This window comes from Homalodisca vitripennis, chromosome 2, assembly GCF_021130785.1.
Source record: "Homalodisca vitripennis isolate AUS2020 chromosome 2, UT_GWSS_2.1, whole genome shotgun sequence".
NCBI lineage: Eukaryota > Metazoa > Arthropoda > Insecta > Hemiptera > Cicadellidae > Homalodisca > Homalodisca vitripennis.
The window spans coordinates 9,822,272-9,850,060 of NC_060208.1; the positions used below are offsets into that span (position 1 = coordinate 9,822,272).

General features: G+C 36.5%; 3 protein-coding genes across 3 annotated transcripts; all 3 read right to left on the reverse strand.

The window, feature by feature from the left end:
• Nucleotides 1-869: 869 nt before the first annotated feature.
• LOC124356198 (ectonucleotide pyrophosphatase/phosphodiesterase family member 3-like) lies at nucleotides 870-1,436 on the reverse strand. Its single transcript, XM_046807382.1, has 2 exons — nucleotides 1,251-1,436; nucleotides 870-1,034 (listed from the first exon to the last, which is right to left on the reverse strand). The coding sequence occupies exons 1-2, from the start codon at nucleotides 1,401-1,403 to the stop codon at nucleotides 1,011-1,013; spliced, it is 177 nt and encodes a 58-aa protein (XP_046663338.1). The 5' UTR covers nucleotides 1,404-1,436; the 3' UTR covers nucleotides 870-1,010.
• Nucleotides 1,437-4,224: 2,788 nt separating this feature from the next.
• On the reverse strand, nucleotides 4,225-27,789 carry LOC124353527 (DNA cross-link repair 1A protein-like). Its single transcript, XM_046803406.1, has 8 exons — nucleotides 27,564-27,789; nucleotides 17,750-19,558; nucleotides 15,902-16,078; nucleotides 12,803-12,943; nucleotides 11,503-11,614; nucleotides 11,108-11,251; nucleotides 5,447-5,571; nucleotides 4,225-4,454 (listed from the first exon to the last, which is right to left on the reverse strand). The coding sequence occupies exons 1-8, from the start codon at nucleotides 27,679-27,681 to the stop codon at nucleotides 4,258-4,260; spliced, it is 2,823 nt and encodes a 940-aa protein (XP_046659362.1). The 5' UTR covers nucleotides 27,682-27,789; the 3' UTR covers nucleotides 4,225-4,257.
• On the reverse strand, nucleotides 22,048-23,252 carry LOC124353528 (jerky protein homolog-like). Its single transcript, XM_046803407.1, has 2 exons — nucleotides 22,543-23,252; nucleotides 22,048-22,341 (listed from the first exon to the last, which is right to left on the reverse strand). The coding sequence occupies exons 1-2, from the start codon at nucleotides 23,163-23,165 to the stop codon at nucleotides 22,134-22,136; spliced, it is 831 nt and encodes a 276-aa protein (XP_046659363.1). The 5' UTR covers nucleotides 23,166-23,252; the 3' UTR covers nucleotides 22,048-22,133.

A 27,789-nucleotide genomic window follows, 5' to 3' on the forward strand; every position in this document is an offset into this window, starting at 1 on the left:
ATCGAATCTTGATAACAAAGGTTGATAAGAGGGTTCTGAATCTATAAGTTTTGTCTTTATCAACACTCTCCTCGACTCTCTGAAGAGAGCTTATACGCTCATACGTTCAAAACTCGGTTAAAATTCAATTAGCTTCTGCAGTCTTCTACTCGTTGGGGAATTCCTTACTGGAAACTAGGAGACGTGTAATATATATGGCTTGAGAGGATTGCGCAAAAGGAGTGAGAATGTATGTATAAATTTTTATGTCTTATTTTATGTAGAGATTTCTATGTCTGATTGGTGTTTTTGATATTAATAAAATACGTGCTAGTTCATCTGAAGGTGTTTGTATTGCCGATCGAACCTACTATCGAATCCTCTCACATTATCCAAGTCTAATGATTCACAGCCAAACCTTACTTTGGTGGTACGCTAGTCTCTTACATGCTAGTTAATCTTACAAGGGAGTGAGTGGCAAGGCACGCTTGGACTCTCTGTCGCGTTGTATATAACATTTATAAAAGGTATAACACAACGTTTCGAGGATTGGAATCCATCCTCTTCATCAGGTGGAGGAGGTATTAATACATACAAAAATAACGAACAGAAATAAGTAAAGAAGGGAAAAAAGGGTTCAAACATACCCAAAAGCTGACTGGAATCCAGTCCATTCGTTGACCCTTCAAACCTTCCATCGTCAATAACAATCTTTAAACAAAGGAACAAGTATGTTGTCACATCAATAAAGAATTTTTGAGTTTGATTTGAGTTGAAAGAAATGTCAAGAAGTTAAAGAAGGTTTTAAAGTTACCTTAAAACTAATAAGTTGACAAGTTCGTATCAGATTAATTTTATTAGAGTGGGTGGTAATAAAATGACTAGTACAATGATTTTGTATCAAGCGATTTTATTTTGATTGAACTGATACTCCTCAGCGGCAAATCACAGATTGAACGTAAAAAATTCCACGGTTGAAGCGAGTTTTGAATCACTCTTCGAGTAACGTTTGTTCCTTGGAATACTCCAGTCTAGGAAACATTCTTTAGAATATTCTACAAACAAAACATATAACAGTAATGATTAGTCATTGCAATATTCTCAAACTCAAACATTTTTAACATGATCACCCTCTTAACATTATCAGCTAATAAGCTTGAAACAGGTCCTGCAACTTAGACAGTACATAACCTACTTCTAAAATAACTTGGTAATTTATTCAGTATCTTTCAATCATTCAAATTTAATATCGATAACTAAGGTACCGTAACCTGCAAAGTACAAAGTGTCCCGTTAGGTCGTATAGGTGGATCCGGCAACTGCAGTATGTGAGCAGCCAATGGGAAGATGTGAATGTCCTCGAAAGGCTCTATACTGAGGTTTTCCTCAAAGTTAGGTCCCATGGCCATAAAGAACGCCCACATAGATGGAATAGCAGGGTCATAACCGTGTTGTCCTGGTTCTGGAAATATATTTGGTACAACATAAAAGTATGGGATTACAGCATAGGGTTTGTACAACATATTATGATTCGACCTTATTTTTAAACAAATAAGGGAATACAAGTGAAACTGGTTGTTATCGTCCGATTTCCACATTGTTTATTACTTCCAAAAAGATTTAAAATTCAAAATAAACAAATAAATATTAATTTAGTACCATACTGTAAGTTTTCTTGTAACTGAATCTGATTTTACAAAAAGTCATTTTTAAGAATTAATTATAACTCACAGTTTTTTTTATAAAGACAACAGAATATTTTGGTGATCTTTGTGCCAGATCAGAAGTCTTTTATATGTATTAAAAATACTAAGAGCTTACTTGGTAGCTTTCTAGTTTGTTTGTGGAGGAAACAGGATTTTCCGGACATTTGCCATCGGTCAGTGAAACTAAAAATCAGTAACACTACGTTTCGAGATCTGCAATATGATCTCTTCTTCAAGTAAACAACTAACCTAACACATAATTAAGAACTAGGTTAAAATAATGTTTAGGTTATTTAATGTGATAAGTTAGATACCTACCAAGAAGATACCTATCAGATTGCAGATCTCGAAACTTAGTGTTACTGATTTTTAAATTCACTGAACTATGGCAAATGTCCAGAAAAATCATGTTTCCTTCACAATCCTTCCATTGTCAAAAATAAATTTCAAACAAATAGTTTGGTAATGAAGAAATCCGAAATACCAAATACTGACTTCTCTGTCACCTACAACGTTCGAGTATATTTAATTATAAAGGTGCAAACTCAATGTTGTAAAGATTCGTATGGCACTTTACAAATTTTAAAACATTCTGAAGGCTTTAGAAATCAGTTGGACCTAACATTCGAATTACTGTGAGAACTATACATTTTTCATGTCACAAAACAATCAGAATAATGTTTAACTCTGGTCTAGGTAGAAATTATATTATTCAGACGATACGAGTAACAAAAGTTGTATCTTTAACTTAGAAAATTTCGGGACATTAAATAGTAAATTTCTACTGTTACCAATGGTTTTGTTCAGAAGAAAGCACTTAATGTTCTGCAATGAAGAAGATGATTACTATACAAAACTTTAAAGCTTACCAATCGACTGTGAAATAGAGGAGATCCGTATAATTTAATGGTTTCTCGCATCCCCCCACCCCCCCCCCCCCCCACCCCCCCCCCCCCCCACCCCCCCCCCCCCCCACCCCCCCCCCCCCCCACCCCCCCCCCCCCCCACCCCCCCCCCCCATCAAGTTTTCATGTAGAATTTATAACAACCTGAATAAATTGACTACTTTCACATTTAATTTTCAGTCCATTATATTTTAACTATTTGCTCAAGATATTACAATATGTTTTTAAGTAACTACCAATTCTAATGATCTTATTTAGAGATCAAATGTGTATTTTCTCATGAAAAAATCAAAGTAATTTTTAAAAGCAACATTAAGCTGGAAAGGAGACTTTTAACACAGCTCCTTCTTCCAACCAAGGATTTTACATTTTTAGGATCTTGTAGTTTATTTTAAACCAATTAATTCTTTATGTCTTTGACTCCGAATTAATTTGGCAATCTTGGCTGAATTTGAATATCTAACTACAATTTATTACTAAGAAAATTAAAACTCAAGATTTGTCTGGCCATTAAATAATTTTACACTAATGAGGAGTATTCAGAAAGTAAGGAACATTTCCATCTGACGCCGTCAGGTGCGCACCAATAGCGTGTACATTGGTGTGATCGTGTTTCAGCACCTCAGTCAGTGTCCAGCCATGGCAACAGGAACATCTCCGTGCTGTCGGTTTTTCCTATATTCAAATTTGAAATGTGTGCTGCAATTGAAAATCCCATCATTTGCGAAGTGCCATCATTTTTTGTTGGTAAAAAAAACTTAAAAACAATAGAAATTAATCGGAAACAACTGTGTAAAGTGTACGGGCCAACGAAATGACTTAAAATTCTGTCAGGAAGTGGGACATTCAGTTTTAAAAATGCAGAACAAACATTCATGATCAAGAGAAGAGTGGACAACCGAGCATGTTCGTGAAAACCGATGTCTCACATAACTGAGCTTCCTCTATGTTTCCCACAAATTTCACGGACTTTATTGTTTGAAATAACACAAACAAGGGACATTATTCACTGTACACTCTATCTGAATTCTTTAGATCAAATATCTAATTATAGTGTAATAGTTTTTCCATTCATAAAAACTTAAACAATGACAGTAATAAACTGCAATTGAAATGTTCGGACATAAATGTGTTTAGCACAATTCAATTAATGCTGGCTGGTGGGCAATTAGCAACATCACTAATTGACACCTGTTTCATATCAAAGGCTGTATTAATAAAGTTTTTTCAGTGTAACAATTTGACTTAAATATTGGTTGTGTGGATATTCAATGGTTGACAAGAATAATAATTTAAACAATGTATTACAAAAGAAATTTGTTAGTTACGATCAAGTATCATATATCATACTAAATTCAACAAAACACATACAAGTAAAATTAGTTGAAAGATTCAAAACATCCAATTAATTGTCTAATTTAGTCCCTTATGTGATTGTGCAATAAATAACCTTAACCCTTTGAGGTCTCAATAAAAATTGCTTCGACAGTCCTCAGGTCGTATTTAATTTCTGTTAGATATTATCCGGTCGACCTATTGTCGACATGCGAGCGTTCACCGAAACTGCCGCGGTCGACCTATAGTCGACGACCGATCGCAAAGGGTTAAATCTGCATTGCCAAGTTCCAAGATATTCATCCTACCAATAAAAACTCATCACTATCAACCTAATCACAATTCAAGCTAACCTTTATCTGGATGCTTCCCATGGGCAGGACATGGACGTTGGCCAAACGGAAATCTTTCACAAGACGTGAATTGATCCGAGAATCGTCGAGACACGTGAAAATTCGCTGCTTCTCAGGGCGTGCCCAGACACGCCAGTTCATAGCCTCTGCTATTCCCAGAAACACTTTTTCTTTGCCTAAAACAATGATTTGATTATTAAAAATTGTAATATAAAATGTATATTAAATAAAGTCCAAAGACCAACCTAAAAAATGAGAACCTTCTATTGTAATAGTGGATACCAGATATTTCCTTTTGCCATTCATCTCTGCTAAACAACCCTTTTAAAATAATCTACATCTTGGGCTATGCTTACGTTACATTTTTTGCAGAACTTCTCGTAGATTATCCTCCCCTGAATGTGAAGAGTCAGTAACTACATTAAAAACGATTTCTTAAGTCCAGTATTCATTTAGTTTAACTTTCACAACTAGAGCCAAGATAAGATATAAGTACTGATGTACCAAGTTTTATTGCTTTACCTGTAATCATTAGGGAATTATCAAGCCCGTGTGGGACTTTTTTTACACCCTGTACATATATACATACATACATATAAACTTTACAAACCCGTATATAAAAAAAAAAAAAAAAAAACTGGAAAAAATCCAGCAAAACAACATACTGTATATACAAGAGAAAAATATAATATAATAAAAATATCCTTTTTATCTGATTATGTAAGAATTACATTATAAACAATTTTATAGTAAATAAATATAATTTCTAAATATGTTAGTCTTAAAAGGTTTCTGTTTATTAAAGTATTTTGTGTATTGATTACGTAACTATTTACTTTGTTACTGTAGTTAAAGAATTGTACCATTATCTGACCTAAAATAACTTCATTATTGGTTTGAATTAATAGGGATGAAATCCAGGGATTGTTATTAGTTAATAAAAAAAATCAGCACACTTATCTTGAAATATATCTTCTAGGAATTCGACCAGTAGAGAGCATGCTGTGCAATCAAAAATTTCTAATTATGTGAAAATGTGTACTGTTATGTGTTAGTTTAATCAGTGGATTCTAAAAGATAGTTTTCAAGGCAAACCGGCTGATTTACTTTAGTGGTTTGTTCTATTAGTAAATCAGGCTAATGTATTGGTGTCTACACATTATTTTACCTATCGTGTAAGAGCCGCACACCACCAGGGTGCGAGGATGTTCCTGCACGTGTGCTTTCACGATGTCGATGATCCTCCCGATCACCTCCTCTTGTGTTGGGAAGCAGTACTGGGGGTTGCAATAGCTGCCAACAACACAAGAGCTTACAACTACAACATATAGTCCATGTGTGTAGTTCTATTCACTTAGAAAAATTTGCGAAGTCAGTGGATAGTTTAGTAAACAATATCAATTAGATCTTAGTTCTTAGACTTATACGGCCAGTGTAATCACTATTTTATAGGTTTTCCAGTTCACACCGCGTTGAAATATTTCAGCCTAGGAGAGCATCTTCAGTCACAGATGTTAAACCAAAACATCTGTTGTGTTATATTTATTTGGAACAATAAATTCATGATAATCACAAAACACACCAGAGTGACTATGACAATACCCCAAGAGGGCTGGTTTTTATACTTTCCAGTTGAACCCACACTGTGTACAGCAAGACCCATGAGTCACTTAAATCTGGGTAAACCTATGGATGTCCAGGAGCGGCGAATCACTAACTGCAAATGTCGAGATTCTGGAGTGCAAGGATGGATCGATAGGTCTAGTTTACTGCGGAAAATGACGGCAGTTGGTGGGGCTCCCTAAGTGTTAAAGGCAGCTACTAGCCTGGAGTGTTACCCCTGCCTGCTTTGACTGGAGGGTTTGGAACAGAGAAAGCCTCCTCGTTTTTTCAAGAAACATGACTAAGTTATAGTACACGCTATCCCCCTTCATGAATCTCAACAGGAGGTGACCTTACCCATTCAGCAATTTAGCGTCTGTTCTCGCGTCTCAACTCAGCTTAAATACAGGCGTGTTTCGTTTCTCAGACTCGGGAAAATGGGAAACTATTTAAAACTTTTCCTTATTTCATTAACAATGTCGATGATTTGTGCAGGAATGGACGGATGTATCTCAAAAATAGGAAATGATTTTAGCTCTTGGCTATGATACATCCAACGGTATGGTTTGTTGAATAATGAATATAAAAGGGGATAAATGTGATGCTTTTATTATATCAGAGCTCTTACTATTAATTGGCCTGTAGGAGCGGTTCTCACGAGCCTAGAATTAAGCAAACTAAATCACTACAACTCGCAGCGAACAGTCCTGGTGCGATTTGGAGCGGTTTCAAACATTGACAGAATGCAGATAAAAGCTGTTGGCCATGGCAGCGAAATCGCGGGACCCTTTAAGACAGCCAACGCAAGTTTCCGCGTTTCCAAGTTCCCCCTCCCTGCCTCATTTAGCAGTAGTCTCTTGCTGAAAGAACATCAATGAAGAATAATTTTTATTTTTATAATGCTTTATGTTTCATGATTTAAGGCGATACAGAAGAGACTGAAGGGTGGCAAGACAGGTTTTAGTTTATTCCATCTTGAGTTCCAGAGTTCTATCAAGTCAGTTTTACCTAATGCTACTGCACTCATAGCTTAGGGAAGACGCCAGAATTTATAAAACTTATTACCAAATGTCGGAAAAATCTATTTACGAATAAATGTGGAATATTAACTTTTGTGATTCCACAGCAGATGGCTACACTATAATTTTCAGTTTAAAATGAACAATTATTATCAATTGGCAAATTCTTTTCATCACAGTCTTTTCAAAGGAGGAGGTGTGGCCATTTTTATAAAAAATTATTTAAAGTTCGGGCGTTTTAAAGCAAACTATAGTTTTGAATTGGACTTTGAAATTAGTGGCATAAGTGTTTCCCTAAAATCCTCTGAAAAGGTAAACATAGTCGGACTGTATAGATCCCCCAGAGGCTGCACCAATACATTTTTGAGAAACTTGAATCACTTTTGGCCTTTTTTCAACTAAAGTCCAAGCATTTCATTATAATTGGCGATTTCAATATCAATGTCTTAGACCACACCAACCTCATGACCCAGCAACTTCGAGACGTGTTGAATTCATTCGGATTGGAGTGGGCTGTGAACTTACCCACTAGAGTGACCGCTACATCGAGCACATCCATTGACAATGTCATCACAAACATTTCAACTGCTGTGGTCTCTATATTGGACACCGCCATCTCTGACCATTTTGCGCAGGAGGTTACATCCTTGGAGTGAGGCCGGAACCCGAATACCAAACTAAAAAACTCAAACGGTCTCTACATTCCAGAAATGTTGATCATCTCTGTCAGTCTCTTTCAAAAGAATCCTGGACTTTCTTAAACAATTTAAAATACCCAAATGAGGCGTTCAACGCATTTAGTTATTGCATAACCACACATCTTGATGCCACTTGCCCATTCAAAATGTTCAAGGACAAAATAAAATTTCAAAAAAATCAATGGGTTACTCAGGGCATTCTCAAATCAAGAGAAAAATTAAAGTTTTACTACTCCATATTTAGGGAGTCTCAAGATGAGCAGTTTAAAACCTTTTTCAAAAGCTATAAGAGAATTTACAGGAAAGTCATAAAAGCAGCTAAAGCATATGACATTGAAAGTAGACTGAAGAGAGCAGATAACATATCGAAAGTAGCATGGGAAATTATTAACTCAAATTTAAAACCAGATTTTTCAAAATTTTCAAAACCAATAAAAATTAAAGTTGGGGATGAACTTTTACAGACCCCTGAAGAAGTGGCCAGGGAGTTTAATAATTTTTTTGCAAACGCGGTGCCGAACCTGCCTTTGAGCGGCAGTTGGTCTAGTTTGGAACCTATAAGCGAGGACGAGGTGGCGGGAGTGATACGGGGATTCAACACAAAAAAATCATGTGACAACAATGGCATGTCAGTGTGGCTAATCAAACGTTGCCTAAAGCACATTTTTGAAACCACTGACAAGACTGGTTAACATGTCCTTTGAAATAGGACTGTTTCCAGCCCAGCTAAAAACAGCCAAAGTGATTTCAGTTTTTAAGAAGGACGATTCTTGCCTCGCAAGCAATTATCGTCTCATTTCAATTCTGCCAGTTTTAAGTAAAGTATTTGATAAACTTTTTCTTGCAAGACTCATGGATTTCCTCAATAGGTTTGACATTTTGTCTTCAAGCCAATTTGGATTTCAAAAAAACATGTCAACAATTGATGCTATCACAAGACTTGTGGACGTGATCGTGGAGGGTTTTGAGGGTCGGGAGCACACAATTGGTGTATTTCTCGATCTTTCGAAGGCCTTTGATTGTGTTCACCATGCTACTCTTTTGTGAAAACTGGAATCGTATGGGGTACGTGGTCTGCCACTGAAGTGGTTGAAATCGTATCTCAGTGACAGATATCAGTTTGTAGAAATTTCCAATGTTCAGTCACAGAGAGTTCCTTTGAATCAGGGGGTCCCCCAGGGATCTATCTTTGGACCTGTACTGTTCTTAGTTTATGTGAACGATCTTGGACTATCAATTCAGAATGGAAAGATAGTCCAATATGCGGATGACATGACTCTCTGCGTCAGAGCAAAATCAAATACCGCTCTGGAAATAGAAACTATTGTTGAACTGAATTCTTTTATTCAGTATTTCTTGGACTTAAATCTTAAAACAAATAATACAAAAACGAATTATATAAGTTTTTTTCTCCGTCAACAAGTTAACGAAATTCGACCCATTGTCATGGTAGAGGACACCCTTTTAGAGGAAGTGGAATCTACTCGATTTCTAGGAATACATCTCGATAGAGGATTAACTTGGACCGATCATGTTGAGCATATATTTGCAAGGGTTGCTTCAGGCATTTTTGCCCTGAGGAATTTGGCACAGGTTTGCTCTTTTGACGTTCTAAGGATAGCCTATTTTGGCCTTTTATATCCCCATTTGACCTACGGCATACGCCTTTGGGGTGGATGTGCCAGGATCAGATTCAACAGAGTTTTCAGGCTTCAGAAAAAAGTCATCAGAATCATGTGTAAACTGAATCCTAGAGAGTCGTGCCGCTATGCTTTCAGGGAGCATGGTTTTCTGACTTTACCCTGCCTCTATATCTTGGATGTAGCTCTGTATTGCCGATTCCGATGTGAGTTAGTGCGTGGCAGGGACGTCCACAGGTATGATACTAGAGGTGGGGACAGCTACAGGATGCAACATCATAGAACACTGGCATCTGAACAACTTCCTTCACAAGCTGTTGTCAGATTAATTAATAATCTCCCTGAGAGCATAAAAAATGTCAACAACCCAACCCTGTTTAAAACTCGATTAAAGGACCTTTTAGTGTCTGAAGTGTTTTACTCTGTAGATGAGTTCATGTTACGCCGCTGGGACAACTAATTTTTTGTAACTTAGTACCAATACTGAAGCCATGTATGAATGAGAGGGAGAATGTAATTTAATGTATGTATGCGAGCAGTGAATGAATCTTAGAATAGCAAAATGCAGGATTTTTAGCTTTATTTATTGACGTTTGCAAATACAATGTAAAATTGTTTGAAAGCAATAAAAATATGATTGATTGATTGATTCTCAGGAAGAAGCCAGGGAATTGGCCTTAAAACCAATTCCAGAAGAAAAAAATAAATTTCTGAACAAACTAAAGGAGGGTAAAAAATCAAAAAGACCTTACTCTGATGGATCCACACCAGAAGTTCATCAGAGAAAGAAAACAAAAAACGAAGGAAGACAGGGGGAACATAAGGAGCAATCTGCACAACCCCAGAAACCTTCATATAAATAAGCAGTAGAAGGTATAAGGGTGGGGGTTCTACACTCCAATTTTCCCGAGACCCTACTCACAACAAAACAGATGGAGGAGATCCGGAGCTTCATCCTGGAAGCTATCGTGGAGGAACAGGAGGGTCCCTACTCTCTAAGATTCTACGATATTAACAGGAGACAAGGAGTTCTGATCTTCAACTGTGAAAACACCAATACCGCTGAATGGCTTAAGGGAAAGCTAGATTCTTGGGAAGGGGCCAGTCTGAGGATTGTACCAGAGGAAGAAATTCCACGTGCAAGAATTGCGACTGTCTATCTTCCTAACAGTATACATGAAACCACTGACAAGATTATGAAGTTTTTGAAAGTACAAAACAAAGAGCTCTCTGTCGGAGAATAGAACGTTCTGCGTAGAAGCGACGAGGGAGAGTCAGTACTAACCAGGATAGGTAATATTACCAGATCACCCACTTAGTCTCACACAACACGCTTACATAGAAGGTAAATCAACTACCACCGCTCTCCACAGCTTAGTGGGAGAGGTGGAGAACACCTTAGAAGAAAAGGAAGCCCTAGTCAGCGTCATTATGGACATTGAAGAAGCTTTCAACCGAGTAGCTTATCAATCCATGGAGACTGCTATGGAACGTTTTGAAGTTCCCCCAGATGTAGTCAAATGGATAGTAGCCCTCCTAAAAAGAAGACAAGTAAAAGCAAAGTATGGAGACGAATCTGCCGCAATCACGGCCCAGAAAGGTTACCCCCAGGGGGGAGTTCTGTCTCCTCTCCTGTGGGCGATGGTGGTGGATGATCTTCTTAGCAAAGCAGAGGGGAACAAGGTGACTATGTTATGCGGACGACCTAGTGCTTATGATCAAAGGAAAAAACAAAGGCACAAACACAAAATTAAAGTAAGGGAAGCGCAAAGGTCCTTTTAGGACAAGCGCAGGGACAAACTGTCCTTTTCCCTCAGGACAAAAAAAGCTGTTGATAATAATAAATGAAGACCACGCAGCATATACTCACGTTGTATCTAGAAACAATTTGGAGATGGTGATGCTCCGCAGGGAGGGCTGGTGAGTCATGGCGCGGCAGGCTCGGAAGTCACCCACATGGAGGTAATTGCGCCCATTGGTCAAAGAGAAAAGGAACATGACAGATCCGGGGCAACTGCAACAAATAAAAGGTAAGTCATAATTGTACATTTTGAAAAGTTAATAGACTGGACACCTGTCTAATCTACTTTTCAATACTCAATCACTTGAATTTATTTGGAAGAATTTTCGTAATGAGTTAAATAGCTGATGATGTCATGGAAAATCACAATAGGTGACAATCTACTACAGTTATATAGGTGTTGAATTAGTGTACGAACAATAAACAAGATGTTGCTAAGTGAATAACTAACATAACTAACTTACTGGTTGGCGTCCAGAGCTGTAACCTCAACACCGCAGATAATTTCTGGCTTATTGAGCTCCAGAACACGCAGTAACTTCTCCGCAACCCGCAGCTTCATATGTACCAGGTTCGCTGAAAAATTTGCAATCAACAGCTTAAACAAAAACTATAATTATCTGATGGAATATATTTATTTAAACTTGTGATTAAAAAAGATAATAAAAAACCCTAGAAAATATTAAAAATTACATGTGAATATTGAGTTCAGTTCCACTTCACATTCTGCTTAGTACAGCGTCAGAAATCTGACAATATCACAGACTTGACTCCTAAAACTGAGTGTCATTAGGCATAGTTTTTGTAGTATACTATAATACATTGCAGCTGCTAAAGTTTGATGAAACTTATTGCATCGTCTAGTAACTAAACTAAATATATATATTCTAAAAAAAAAAATTATAGTCGAAATAAATTAAATAAAACTTTAAAATCAATTAATAAAATAAGTAACAACAATAATAATAAAAAAACAGTAATAAAAAGTTAACAAACAAATTAACTCTTTGACCGCCACTAAATCCATTGGTTTCCCTATAATGCCAAGACATCTATAAAGTATATTTTTCTTTAAGTTAAAAGCTAATTTTTTACTATAAATATGTTATAAGAGGTAAACGCAAAAAAATATTAAATAGGGACTTTTAGTTTACATTAGCATATTTATTGATAAAAATCTAAAAATAACAATTTACTATATTATGAATTTGATCTAAATTCAAATTCTTGGTACAAACTAATAAATTATATAAACTACTAGTTATTAGAGCAATTCCTTATCTAGGGTTTCACAGATAAGGTCAATCATCTTATCTTATCATCTGGGCAGATAATGGATATATTTGGTTATGGCTCTGTAGGACACTCCAAACAGATGAGCAGAAACAGGTGTTTGGTGCTAGACACCCCTCCCCCAGAAACAGGTGTTTGGTGCTAGACACCCCTCCCCCTGTAGTAGTGGACTGAATTTTGTCTATAAATACTTCCTTATCAACAGTGATAAGCAAGGAACATGCACCTGCCATTTCCATGGTCTTTTGTGAACTGAAAAACTCTACAAGAGAAAAAATGTGCAATATTGGATATATTCTCATGTTTGGCGTTTTGGTCAAAGTCTGTCATTCTGATGTATCCCTCTATGGATGGAAGGGTTAATAACCATACACAGTTGTATTCAGATATTAAAATTAATATTAAATAATATTTTTGTAAAATGTAAAATATATACTCATCATATGCCTGTAAAGTAATGACTAAACTAACCTGTGATTTGGGTACAATATATCGGGAAAGAAAAGCTTTTCTTCAGTCCGATGTAGTGGTCTGAGTGGAAATGGCTCAAGAAGTACATTTTCACTCCAGGAATATTCCAGTACTGGAATGCATCCACAGCAAATGGTGTGTCTGTGTGGAAAAATGATAATTTACAGAACTGTAACATATTGGGTTTTATATTATGAAGGTCAGTCAAATTTAATAATCTTTTTCTCTCTGTAAGTGACACAGGACAAGTGAATTGTCTTTCCAAACATATTTCAAAACAAAACATATTCTATGGAGAATTCTTGGACTGAATAATCAACTGATATAAACAATCCTAATGCATTTTTCTTGGAACTCTGGTACTAAATACCTTCCATTCATATGGTATGATGGTCCATATAATTTATTTGAATTAAAGGAAAGTAAAAGATGTTTTCGTTGATAACTGTAAAAAATCAGAAATATTTTTGCACTACTATCCTGTCATTATTCATAAAAATAATACCCAGTTTAGTTCTTAATTTTTAATTTAATAGCTTATACAATTACTTTGAAACATAAATAATATTTAATATTTCCAACAAAGTAAATAAAACTCAAACATACATGTGTGTACTCAGAAACAGTACATGACATTATTATTTAAATCCTAGATTACTAATATATTGCAAATCATATTTGAAAAAGTAAACGAACTCATCAGAATTTACAATCAAAATACATATTCAAATGTTAAAAAACACCACTACTTTATCAATACCACGAAAAATAAATATTAAAGCGACAAAAAAGATAATAAAAACGGTTATGGCATAAGAAAACTATGTCATATAAAAGAGTGAATTACCATTAAATTTTACAGTACAATATCAGTAAGTTGTCAAAATTATTGATAATCTCGAAAGTATAAGGAAATAATCCTAAAATAGACTGTTACAAAAACTCGTAAAACTGTTAGCCAGAGTCACGTTTACTAATTACCCTAGTCAATATGTTAACTATGCTGTTAGTAACAAAAAAGGGAATGTATCAAGTCTGCAATAAAAAAATTATGGTGTATTTATCAATCAACATGATTTAGACACGACTGGAAAGACAATTTTCCGAGCTGAAAATATTGGTTATGAATAAAATGTACCAATACTATTTGCGCAAAAATATAAATTATGTTGCTTAATCCATTTTTATGGATTTTCAAATTACTTAAATACGGCTAACATGGATGAAGTGTCCAAAAACCCTAAAAAAAAAAACACACTTAAAAATATACCTTTTCAATCAATCAATAGCTTTATTAGTTCAAAGTACAATGTACAGTATGAATGGTGTCAGATGGAAAGTTAAAAATATAAATTATAATTATAAGAAATTTGTATGTGTAAGTTATCAAACTCATAAAAGAATACAATACATGGGATAAAATTAAAATTAATAACAATTTCTTGGAAAAATAATAACAAGAAACAAACACAATAATAACAAGAAAGTCAATGTTTTTTTTTTCCCCCTTGGGGCGGCCTACTGCCATGCACTTAAGCCTCAAGGGCTTTTTGCGCACCCCGGAAACACACCATGAGGCCCACCAGTCAACAACTTCAGCAGTTCAACAAACCGCTGAAAACAACCTATCAAGTCCTCCTGGGAAAATTCACCGCCCCTGTCCAAACTACCAAAGATGTCATACCGCTCTCTTGCTATTGCAGGGCAATCAAAAAGCAGGTGCTCAGCAGTCTCCTCCTGCTCATCACACCTTCCACAGAGCGGATCCTCCTGAAGGATGCCAACTCTGTGAAGATGCTTCTTCCTCAGGTGACTATGCTCCGTAATGAGGCCAATGACCTTAGAAGACATTGATCTGTTTAATGAGAGAAGGTCCGAAGCCACCTTGGAGGAAGGTGACTGTAATACCATTCTACTCACTCTCAAACCCGGATGCAACCTCCACCTTCTCCCATGCTCCGCGCGAATCCATTTCGAGACAACCCTAGAGGATTCACACCTTGGAACACCACAGAACGGTTGAGGGCCCGTTATAATTGTCGCTGAGCCCTGGTTGGCCAGGGCATCAGCTCTTTCTTTCCCAACAATCCCCTCATGACCAGGAACCCAACAAACGGTTACATTGTTGATTCTGGCAAGGGAGGAAACGGCCTGATAGCAATCCCAAACCAGTTTGGATTTGATCACGCAAGAATCCAGCACCATCAGCGCTGCCTGACTGTCCGTGAAAATGTTAATCGTCTTGCCCCTATATCGCAGACGAAGATTCTCACGAGCACATTCCATAATAGCTGCGACCTCCGCTTGAAAGACTGTCGAATACGGACCCATAGGGACCACCAGCTCCCTACATCTCACTCCCAGAATTCCAGCGCCTGTGCCGCTTTTTGTTTTAGAGCCGTCTGTGAACCATTCGAGCTCCGCTGGTGGAAGAGGTTTCTTCCCCTCTGATCAATCATCCCTTGAGGGTAAAATAATCCTAAAGGGTTTGTCAAAGGAAAATTTTTGTGGCATCTGATCAGAGATCATGTGCAAAACATCCTCCTGTATCAGAGTGCTAATTCTGCAGTGCCCACCGCTGCAGCCCGACCAGAGTCCCATCTGCTGAAGACAGTAGGCACTCCTCCTGGCCATAGCTCGAATGACAATGTCCAGGGGGGCGAGGTTAAGACAACAGTCCAGAGCCGCGCCTGGTGCACTAGGAAAAGCCCCAGTGATAGCAAGGCAGGCCATCCTTTGGATACCCGCCAGACGAGCTACTACCGTCTTGGCCTCCGTTTTTGGCCACCATACGACAGCTCCAAGTCAATGTTACAGTGGACTCTATTAAAATTACATTGTTTTTTTATAGAACTTGGAAGACAGTATAAAACTTTATTCCTGTGTATGACGGTCTCCTGGTATACCTATGAGAGGGAAAGGCAAGATCATTTCGACCACACGCATTGTGTTGATGATGAATACCAAGAGTGGGTAAATCAATGCTTTTTCTTTTGACATAAAGCAATGTATCATAAATGTATTGGCAGAAAACGGTCATAATTCCCGATTCGGAGAAGTGATGGTTTATAGAATTAGTTTGATCAATTCTGGGGTTACCTGGTATTCTCTTGTAGAAAGGACACTGCCGTCCAGGTAGGCCCATGGAGGAGAGTGATGTATCAGAACTGGAACAGGAACTCTGGACTGTGAGACTGTCTTCACTGTCGATTTTCAGGTCCGACGGGAAACAACCTGTCCGCATCTTGGTGAGCAATGTCTGCCACCCGGACCTGTCTGTGAAGTACAATCCACCATAAGAAAACTTGTAACATATGGGGATCTATGCTCATTCTATACAATATTTCATTCCGCATTCTTAACACGCTCACTGCATTGTTCAATTTGGTAATCTTCCTCATACTGTGACGTGAGTCTCCGGTAAATCATGAAGGTTGTCTTTGGTATCTGATAATTTAGGTTATGTCAGTGCTAGAACGTTCTATGTGAAACTATTTTCTGTGGGGAGCTCAACTAACTGTGTACAATGTTTAATTTGAACTCGTTATGAACCACCCGTGACACACTATTTATATCCTATTAGTTAAAAGAAAATAAACTTTACATTCCATAAAATGTAGTAGGTTTGGTGAAAACCAATACGGTTTTAAACTACAAGTGTACTATGAGTAAACTGGTCAACCATGATACAGTAATTGTGTTAACAACTTATTATCCAGCAATTTATTAAATACATAAAAAATAAACCAAAGTTTTAATCCTTAAAAATCAATTTGAGTTTTAAAATATATTAAAATAAAAACACAACTGAACAATTAAAAGTATGTGCTTACAGAATACACACATTTGTAAAGGTTAATTATGACCATTTTTTATATTTTAACATCGAAAATTTATTTTTAGGAGGTAAATATTTTGGAATAAACAAGACTATCAATTTCTGTACCTCAATAGCTGACATTTGTTTTACTATTATTTTGTGTCCCATTGATGGTTTTTAACTATTTTTCTACCCTCCTATTTTGATCTCTAACTTGTGCAATAGATAATAAAATCTTTTAACACTTCACAGACTTTAAAATTTAGTTTATCCTGTATAATTCATTATTGAGCAAAACATAAGTTATTAAAAACCAACTTACTTAATAAAGTAAGCAATAGTTAAAATTTAATTTAACTGAGCAATGGTAGATTTTTATATTCAGAAGTAAAATCTGTATCTGTTACAAAGACAATCTTAATTCTGTTACTTAAAGAGAACCTAGCAATCAAGTAATATGTAATTAATCTGATAAGACAGATAATGCACACTGTACTATAGCAGTATACCTGTCCTTGTGACAGGACAATGAACTATAGCAGTATACCTATCCTTGTGACAAGACAATGTGCACTGTACTATAGCAGTATACCTGTTTTGTGACAAGACAATGCACACTGAACTATAGCAGTATACCTGTCTTGTGACAAGACAATGCGCACTGTACTATATCAGTATGTATACCTGTCCTTGTGACAAGACAATGAACACTAAACTATAGCAGTTTACCTGTCCTTGTGACAAGACAATGAACACTGAACTATAGCAGTTTACCTGTCCTTGTGACAAGACAATGAACACTGGACTATAGCAGTTTACCTGTCCTTGTGACAAGATGTTACAGATATTCAATATATAACTCGTAAAATGAACTCAGTTATATCTATATTCCATGTCGAGACAAACAACTTACTGTTTAAACTTATTAAGCAATATAGGTGTCATACAATTCTAAACTTGGTGCAAAGTTTTAATCTTTGACAGAAAAATATTAGAAATAGGTGTATAAACAAAAATCTAAACTAATTGAAATTTTTTAGGCAAAATTGGATTAAAACAGCTGTATACAAAGCTATACTAAAAATAAAATATATTGATGTAATATTTTTAATTAAGTTATACATCACCTTCCTGATTAACTGTGGTTGTGAGTGTAGGTATAATACAACTTGGAGCTTTAGGTTCATCACTTTTAACACTAGCTTTAGGAGGTGATTTTTTCTTGTTACCAAATAGCAACTTTTCTTTCACGGATATTTCACTGCTACTACTTTCACTGTGCAAATGTAAGTTTTTGACAACTCGTTTGTTTTTAGTAGGTGTTGCCAACTTGCCATTTCTCTTAGGTGTGATTTTTTGTTTTGACTTAGACCTGGACACAATACAATCTTCAGAGCCCTCAGAATAACTCAGGTCTGAGGTGTGGTCATTCGTATAAGATTCACTAGAAGTCGATGTAGACGTTACAGAAGAAGACGCGAGTCTGTCAGTAGATTCAGCGGAGTAAGCAGAATCAGAATGGTTTGACGAGGAAGAAGTTCTTTCACTGGGATTGAATGAAGAATTAGTGTTCTTTGAAGCAGATGATTTTCCAGAATCTGACTCTTTATCGGATCCCGTGTTCATTTCAATTCCACTGGACACAGATTTTAATGAACCATTCAAATATACTGGAGCTTTAGCAGGGGTTCTCAGAACTTTACCAGCTTTTTCTTTACCGACGACTATAACTTCACTACTTACAGGTCCTCCACTTCTAAGCCTACTTTTCATCTTACTAGCTTCTTTTTTCAAATTCCCTTGTATGGTCGCAACTATAGAAGATAAAGGTATATCAGAATCTGAACTGGAAGTCAGAAATGCTGATGGTTTTTTGGGACACTTTGGTGGAATCATTACTTCAGGTGAACTTGGAGTTGTGTCACTGAGATCTTCGTTTTCTTGTACAACGTAATCTGTTGCAGATGAATTAGAGTCAGCATGAGAATCTAATTCACTGCAACTGTATAAAGACTTTGGTGATGATATGGGTTTGCTTTCCAATGCTCTAATCGATTCTTTATTTAATTTTGACACTGGAATGATGTCTTCAAAATCAGCATCGACTAACGAAATATTAGTGTCATTTTCCTTTTGTTCCTTAACAGTCTTCTTGTTTTGAGGATTAAGAATTTTTTCGGACACACTGTTTGATGGAGAGCTAAAATTATCTTCTGTTGATTTGGTTTTTGTCAAATTACATACCGGCTTCTTCTGCATAACTTTTGATGGAGTACTTTCACTCTTACTCTTAACACTCGAAAGTGTTATTTCACTATCTAAATCCGAGTCTTCGTTTTTGCTTGTCGCAGTGGTCACACTTAAGCTGGACAAAGGTGAATGAGACCTTGAATGTGTTCTGCCTAATGTTACCTCTTTGCCTTCAATCAGCTTAACATTCAAAACTGTTAACTTGTTTTTGGAATTGTTCTGGCAGTTTCCTTTTTTGGATGAAGTCACGTCTAAATCATCAGAGTCATCCGTGACAGTGTTTGTTTGTTCCGCCTCCGAATGACTCTGCAAGTCTGTTGTTGATCGGTCAAATTTAGTTTTGCTGTGAACATTTATTGTCTTTAATCTGTTTCCAACACTATTTTCTGATATCTGGACTTTATCATTGGACTTTTGAGAATTTCTGCGGGGTCGCTTTGGTTGAACTAAAATGTCTGAATCAGAATCACTATCAGTGCTCTTATCTATCTGGCATTTTATTGGTGTTCTGGCTTTTCTCGGTGAGTGGCGCATGACTGCGGGTTTTCTTTTCTTAGGTGAAGGTTTTATTTCAACATCTGGAGGTACAAAATCAGACGAAGACCTGTATGCAGCCAATAGTTTGTGTGTGAAATCTCGATAATGAAACACATCTGTGCTCAGACAGTGCACTCCCTTCACACATTCTGAAACAAAATAAAACATGAAAATTAATGCTGAATTTCCAAAAATACTGTTGAATATTTTTCAATAGCAAGGCCTCACAAAGTGAAAAGTTATCAAAAGTTATCAATATTGGTTAGTGTGACTTTTCAATGTAAGGATTAAATTAAGAAAGACCAATATAAGCTCCATCTTCAACATTCTTTTGGTTCTATGACAGTATAATTTTATTAATCAAAACTTTTCCCTTTTGATTTCCCCAAATACTGAATAAGTGACAATGGTTTTAACCCATTTCAATCCACTGGAAGTCGTCATGTGTGGAGAAATTGATAATTTTGATAACAATTCACTACATATTAGAATTTAAAGTTGACAATGGATGTCTTTGCAATGGATACAATATGACAATAGTTTGACAATGGATACAGATGGTTACAAAAACTTGGCACTACTAAGGACCTTGCAAGTCACTCTTAAAATTTTGACAATATCTACCTGAGGAATAACTCTTGATAAAAAGGTCCTAGGGGCGGGCATTAAACTTGGTATATATGTTTCTCTTGGTTCAGGGAAGAACCGTATTTATTTTGGGGTCAAATGGTTAAAGAACGGTCTGAACATCTGTCTGTCCGATAACTTTTTCATTACGTTCTCCCATGTCCCTCTATACTCCTTTATATCAATTTATAAAGTTTTACATCATAACAACTTAAACACTTACAACTTATTTAAATATAAGTTATTGATAACTAATGTCTGTTCTTTTCTTATTTATGGCACATTTAAAAATAATGTTAACAAGTCAATCTAAGATTTTTCTGAACCTTTTTATCATGTTACTGCATGGTATAAATGCAACCTTTACAAGTTGTCAACTGATCCAAATATGGAAGACAGGTATAAATATTGGCCAATATCTATATTGACCCACATTATAAATAATTATGGTGAAGAATTCCAAAGCTCTTACATTTTAGAGAACAAAAACATCTTGCTTGACCCTTAATAGTGTACGGTTTGTGTTTCCATATGCTTTGAAATGTTTAAATCACTTTTGAAGGAATGCTAGTTTATATTACCCTTAAGTGCAGCTGCTTTTCGCACCCCTTCCCCATCACAAAGTTTGGAAATAACATTTAATGAATTCTTGAGTGCAATGGACCGTGTTTTGCAATCTGAACTGTTTTTCTTGAGTAACATTATTATCAGTTACTACTTGTAATGTTTTAAGTTAGTATAAATAATTTAATCAATGTTTTTTTTATGACTCGATAAAAGTAAGTGTTATCGTTTGCCAATAATTAAAAGGTTAAATAATTAGTTAAAAGGTATTAAAAAATATATTTCACTATTATTAAAATTTAAATCTTTCATAATTTAATTACTATAAAACCTTAAAATGTGATATTAAAAATACTTTTAAAATCTTTTTACTTAAAAAAATCATTTTTGGTAAATAAAAAGTGTCTTGAAGGCTAGCTAAACCAACCTACTTTTGGAAGTATGTCAGGTAGTTTCTGAAGAATTACCACTTCCCCACACAATAACAATGTTATACAATGATGTGACTGTGCTTTATTCTAAAATTGGAACATACTTTGCTTCCATAAAGCAATCTTGTGATGAAGCACATTTGTGAGATGAACTTGAGATAGTATACAATCCATGTTCAGCTGACAATGTTCAGTATGCCATTAAGAACCAAACTAGTCTCTCAATGTGCCTGAGTTTACTGACAAAAGGACCATTTCCTCCGTGTGGACCGCGCTGTAGTTATGCTGTTCGCAAAAAAGGGGCCAACAAACTCTCTCTTTTATAAAGTTTGTACATACAAATGTAATAGGTAGTACTGTATAGTTTTCTTTGTAAGAGTTTGCCACCTTATCTTTTTACATCAGCGTGGCTTCATGAGAAATCATTTGATTATGACAAATTTACCTATAGGCATTTTAGGAGCAGCTTATTCAGCAGTGATGAAGCAAGGTTGATACTACGAAGGCTATTCAGAAAGTAGAATGCGTTTTGCTCTGTAGCCGCTAGGGGCGGAACTATCGTGTCCATTTTGATGTCAGGGCATTTCTCTGTTCAGTGGCTATCCCACCGTGGTTCCGGTTGCTCCTTCTTGTTTTACAAAAGCAGTTTAAAATGTGTGATGCAATTATATATGTCACGAGTTGTGAAGTGCGGTTGGTAATACAGTAGAACCTCGGTTAACCGAGGTAATTGGGACCGAGGGTACCTCGGATACGGCGAACCTCGGATAACACGGAACGTAACCTAAAAATCGTTACCGGGGCTAAAAATAGCTCAAGATATACTAAAACATGAACAAAAGTTATTAACTGAACTGTTGTTTAGTTTATTAGTACAAGAAATGTTATTAGTACGCAATAAAACGTGAGAGGAAACGGTAACACTCACAATACTAAACACTGTTTTAATATAACACTCAATTTATTGCACAACTGAATACGTATGATATAGGCTACACAATGTACAGAAGTTTAGTTACAGTACAGTATTCCTGTTTACAAAATTAAATCAAAGAAATGAAAATTAATTTACTGTACATTGTACAAAAATAAACAAAGTAAGCTAATCTTTTTTCCCAAAGAAATCAGTTATTGTTTTTTGACTTAGATTAGAGGATCTTAGGCTAGCCGCCCTGTTGCGCCAGCGTCGCAGCCAAACTAAATCGTTTGTTGTTGCGGTTTCTTGTTGTTCAATGTATGCCAGTGCTCCCTCGATCGTTCTTAGACCTTCTGTATGTGATATTTTCTCAGTCGCCCCATCAGGTTCATCGCTGTAAAAAAAACTTTTGTTTTACGTAACCGTAACGCAATCAAAAGGCAGCAGTTGGAATTGGTATGAAATTAGTTTTGGATTGATGAATGGGCAACATTTAACTAAAGTGTAACAAATATACTGTAGTTGTGTTAAAAAATTGATGTTGGATTATGTTTTTATGTTAAAATTTTGCATAAATAAAAAATCAAAAACTTACTTGTCATCATCTTCTGGTTGGTTGAGCATCTGGATAATCACGTCATCAGTTAGGGCCTGATCCTCATCTCCATTGATCCATTCACTGATGTCCTCTGCACTGATGGGCTCAGCCACTGGAAGGTGGTTACAAAGATTCACAAGCTCTTCATTTTCAGGAGGACATGCTCTTGGCTGGTTTTCAGGAGCAGCTGTCTCTTGGCGGCTTGCCTTTTCAATTCCGAAAAGTTTGCGCCATGACCTTCTTATAGTGTCCTCCCTAACGTTATCCCAAGCTTCTGACACCCAGTAGACAACATCTTTCATTGTGATTAACTTGAGAGCATCAGTGACACCCAGCCCGTCCTCTAGCTTCTCCAGTAGATTTCTAAGCAGCCTCTTTTTGTAGTTTCGCTTAAAAGTTTCTAGAACTCCCTGGTCTAGAGGCTGGATGAGGGCAGTAACGTTTGGAGGCAAAAATAAGGCTCTAATGCCATCGCTGACTAGCTCATCAGCATCTGGATGGGACGAAGCGTTGTCAAGAATAAGAAGGGCCTTGCGAGGGAGTTTTTTGTTCTCCAAGAAAGCTTCAACGACTGGAACGAATTCCTCAAAAAACCATTGTTTGAAAATCCGCGAGTCCATCCATGCGTTTTTCTGGTTTGTGTATGTGCTGGGAAATGTGTCCACATTAGTATTTTTAAAAGCACGTGGCTTTTTATACTTGCCTATTACAACTGGTTTGAGTTTCAAACTTCCTGCAGCATTGGCACATCCTAAAACTGTAACTCGATCTTTAGATTTCTTATACCCAGGAGCTGATGTTTCCTGCTGACTGGCTAAAGTTTTTGAGGGCAACATTCTGAAGTTAAGGCCTGTCTCATCACAGTTGAATATTTGATCGGATGTAAGACCCTCACTCAAAATCAATTTTCTTATTTTTTCTTCAAAAACTGTCACATCAGTTTCATTACCTGAAAGTTTTTCCCCAGATATATTAAGTTGCCGCACTCCATAACGGTTCTTCCATCGCATTAACCACCCGGAACTAGCGGTAAAAGGTTCATCGCCATCGCCAAAAGATTTATGGAAATCTAGCGCTTTTGCCTGCAAAATAGGCCCACTTATTGGACTTCCCCTTGCTCTCATTTCCGAAAACCATAAGAATAAAGCCTCGGAAGTTTTTTCATACTCACACTTTTTAAACGTTTTTCTCTCTGAATTGCAATTGGAATTTAAGCTCTGAGCACCCCATTTTTCTAACTCAGCCCTCTTCCTCCTCCAATCTCCGACGGTAACCTCACCAACACCCAAGTCTTTAGCGACTGTTCTTATTGACTCACCATTGTCCAGACGACGAATCGCATTTAGTTTAGTCTCTAAGGACACAACGACACGTTTGCGTTTAGCACTCATTTACACCTACTGTAACTGCACTTAAACACACAATAAAAAAACAGTGATAGACACTTGACTTGTAAAAGTAAACAAAGGACTGCCACTGAGACGAAATGGCGTCTTCGGGCAGACCGATGATGCACGAACACATCCGAGCTGAAGCTGTACACCAGGACAGCCCACTAGATGCGCAATAAGCTACGGAGTCGAATCGGGGTGGTGGGGAGAGCGAGTGGCTCAGTCGCGTCTCGGCATTGAAACAGTTCGCATTGGTCCGGCGGCGAGCGGTGTCGGGTTACAACACCTGCAGCTGCTCTGGCGAGCGGTGTCGGGTGACAGTGCCGTATGCATTCGGCAAAGATAAGCGCTAAGCTACGCAAATATTTGGCCGAGGAAACACAACAGTTGCCAACAATTTACTGTACAGTAGTTTTAACGCATTGCAGGCTAGCGTGCGTATTGCGATAAAAGGAGCACCCAAACGCTCATTACTGTACGTAGTTTGTGCGTGTTTCTTTTGCTTTTTAAATAAAAAAAATCGTCCGAGGACGGCCTCGGTTAACCCGGAGTCTCGGTTAAGCGAGGCTCGGTTAACCGAGGTTCTACTGTACAGTTTTGTTGGCTAAGCACAATAAACCATTTGAGACTTATCGCCAACTCTGTGAGGTTTATGGGAATGATATGATGGTTGAGTGCGTCAGTGGTGCATTAGGTTTAAAAATGGCCGAAATAATGTACATGATGACGAATGAAGTGAATGGCCAAGCATTGTGACCGATGAGATTGTCTCTTTAAGTCAATGAGAAGCCAATTCACAATAACAGAACTCTCACACTTAGTTTTTCTCAATTTTCAAGGAGATTGTTATGCAGAAATGATTACCATTCATTTTATGTAAGATGGGTTGTGAAAATCTTAACAGAAACTCATAAAAATCAGCGTATGGGTGCTTTATTGATATTTTTGGACACTTTCGAAAAAGATGGTGAATCGCTGCTTGATCGAATAATTGCAGGAGACGAGACATTGATAAAACACATCAATTATGATACCAAATTACAGTTTATGGAGTAGAGCACACACACACACACACACACACACACACACACACACACACACACACACACACACACACACACACACACCCAAAAAGAACCAAGGAAATGCATGCAAACATTGTTGGCATGGAAGATTATGGCAATTTTTTTTGTGGTACGAAAAAAGTTCTTATTGATTTCATGGAAAGTGACACAACCATAAATTCTGCGAGGTATTGTGATACCTTGCAACAGTTAAGAAGAACAATACAAAGCAAGTGCAGACAGAGGTTAGTTAAATTAAAAAATTTTGTTTTGCATGACAACACCCGACCACACATGGCAAATTGGACTCGAGAAATCCTGGATGCTTTTAAGTGGGAAGTGTTTTAACATTTGCTTTACACTTCAGACCTTGCACCCAGCGAGGTGATAGCGGTTTTCAACAGTGAAGACCTAGTTTGCAACACAATGCTTCTTGTATTTTGCTTTTTGTTTATACAGTGGGTGGGGGAGAGATGCTGTCTATGTCAATGGCATTTTAATTGGTCACTCAAAACATTTTTAATCGAAAGAAGTACAAATGTTTATTGATATCCCTAGGAATAGAACCTGTGACATCTTGGTTAACGAACTGCAGCCATAAACTTATGCTATGATAAAGATAAGGTGAGGATTTGGCAAGTTCTGTCACCATACTTTGAGTAAACATCCATCTTTTGGATTTTCTCCTAATTGTATTCGCTGGATCAAATCCTACTTTTCAAAAAACAATATTTTGAGTATGATTTAGGGGAGTGTATACTGAGAGTTTTATTCCGATTTTAAGAGTGTCTCATAGCTCCAAAATCAATCCAAACAACATTAAATTACTATTGTAAATGTAAATAAATAATTCTGTGAACACGATACTCTTAAAAGGGTGTAGGTAATGGTATAAGATAGATAAATATATTGACTTCCAGTATTATATTAATGAACATGAATATTATTTACGTAGCAAAAGGAGACACTGGGCAACACCGTACCTGTATTGTGCAATAACAATCTAATGTTCCATAATGAACTAAAAATTAAATAATAAGTTATCTTACCTTTCATCCTAATACAATATAAAATAAAAAAACAAACTTAAAACAAGACCCACTACACAAATTGTACTAAGTTTCAGCGAAGTTTACATCACCACTGTTGTAAAAATAGGTATTTTGGCATTATCCTAAGACCACCTTTTGTTACAGTAAAAAAAAACTACAGTTACAACTACATTCTTAGAAAGAACAGACTATTTGATGTACTGTGAAAATTACGTGTTATTATAACGATCGGTTCTCGTTTTATGGCAACACAAAAGGAAGCGATGTCAGCGAGAAGTAGGTCACTCTGCACCTATCTACTTCTTGTTATTACAAGATATAATTTCTGGTACATGATCTGAAATTATCAATCGGTGGGCGCCTTCACCCCACACTTCTGGCGAAAAAAGAAAAACATCCCTTGAGATAGCACATAATTCAAGCTCAGATCATGTAAGTCCTTGTAAATGTCATCTTTAACTTTGGTACTACTGCTAACATATTTAATGAAACCTAATATAAACCTACTTAGATAGCCTAATAACAAATAATCAATAGGGACAGATTGGCCTTCTTCTCGCCAACATAACTTACTTATGGAAGGCAGAAAAAAGAACCGATCGCCATAACGACATGTAATTCTCATAGTAAGTCAAATAAAGTCTTTTCTTTCTAATAATGTAGTTGTTTTAGGTCCCCAGATGATAAAAAGTACTTTCTTTATGACCCTAGTAACACAAATTGTTAAAACAATAGTGGTCTCCAGATAATACAAAAGTACCTAGAAATAATACATAATGCATGTATAAAAATATTCACATCTTCCTATTGAAATTAAATATGCAGCAAAATATCACCAATGCTGAAACTGAATAAATATTTCTATAATAAAATGTACAGTACCAAACATGAATAAATATTCCTAACCCAATTATCTCTACATATGCTTATTCCTCCTTAGCTTATAAACCCTACCCCATCCCCGAAACCCTGATTCCGCCAGTCCCTTAAACATGTTATTTTCGTTATTGTGCAATATATGGTTTGTGCTTCCCTAAAAATTCTGGTAATGAAAACATACTATTTTAAGAAATTGTAACTGTAAATGGTTTTAGATCATATTAAGTAATGTGACTATTTAAAGTAAATATCTATATTTTTTCCTTTTGCTACATACATCTAAAATTTAGATACGTTAAGTAATGAACATAAGTCTGTTTATATATACATATATATATATAAATGATGTATATATATGAATGATGTATGTATATTTCAATTAGCCTATGTGTGTTTATATATAAAACACATGGTATGTTTATATATAAAACATAATTTTCTACCTTTTATAATAAAGGCTACATAAGATGGCATTCCAGAGTGCAATGATAGGCAATTGGGGGTTAACTCTGATTTTCTAAGGGAGTTCACTGAATGAAAGGAGGCTACTACTAAACAACAGAAAAAATAACTTTATAAAGACCTATGGCAACAAAATGTAATTAATTTTCTAAGGCCTATGTCTACTGTACCTTCATTATCACTATCATACGTTCTTGTCATACATTCAGATACATGCAAATCTGGTGGAATACTTATAGCTTTTAAAGGTAATTGGCAAATAGGACAGAACGAAAAACCCTCAGCCATTGTAGTATACTGTGTCTACACTTAGGCGAGTTAGGTTAAGACAACCAACACCAACAAGTTTCTTTCAATCATCTCCCGCCATGCTGAAAATCTCTTGGCCGACTTGAC

Bases quoted from the DNA above. Each gene is read 5' to 3' on its own strand.
- LOC124353527 (XM_046803406.1), bottom strand. From the start codon at position 27,681: ATGGCTGAGGGTTTTTCGTTCTGTCCTATTTGCCAATTACCTTTAAAA. The intron at 11,252-11,502 runs GTAAGTTAGTTA...TATTTGTTGCAG, and splicing joins ACAGCTCTGGACGCCAACCA to TTGCCCCGGATCTGTCATGT. The intron at 4,455-5,446 runs GTAAAATAATGT...TCATTGTTTTAG, and splicing joins GTGCGGCTCTTACACGATAG to GCAAAGAAAAAGTGTTTCTG.
- LOC124356198 (XM_046807382.1), bottom strand. From the start codon at position 1,403: ATGTGGGCGTTCTTTATGGCCATGGGACCTAACTTTGAGGAAAACCTC. The intron at 1,035-1,250 runs GTTACGGTACCT...TTTTGTTTGTAG, and splicing joins GGACACTTTGTACTTTGCAG to AATATTCTAAAGAATGTTTC.
- LOC124353528 (XM_046803407.1), bottom strand. From the start codon at position 23,165: ATGGACTCGCGGATTTTCAAACAATGGTTTTTTGAGGAATTCGTTCCA. The intron at 22,342-22,542 runs GTAAGTTTTTGA...TTTTTTTTACAG, and splicing joins CAACCAGAAGATGATGACAA to CGATGAACCTGATGGGGCGA.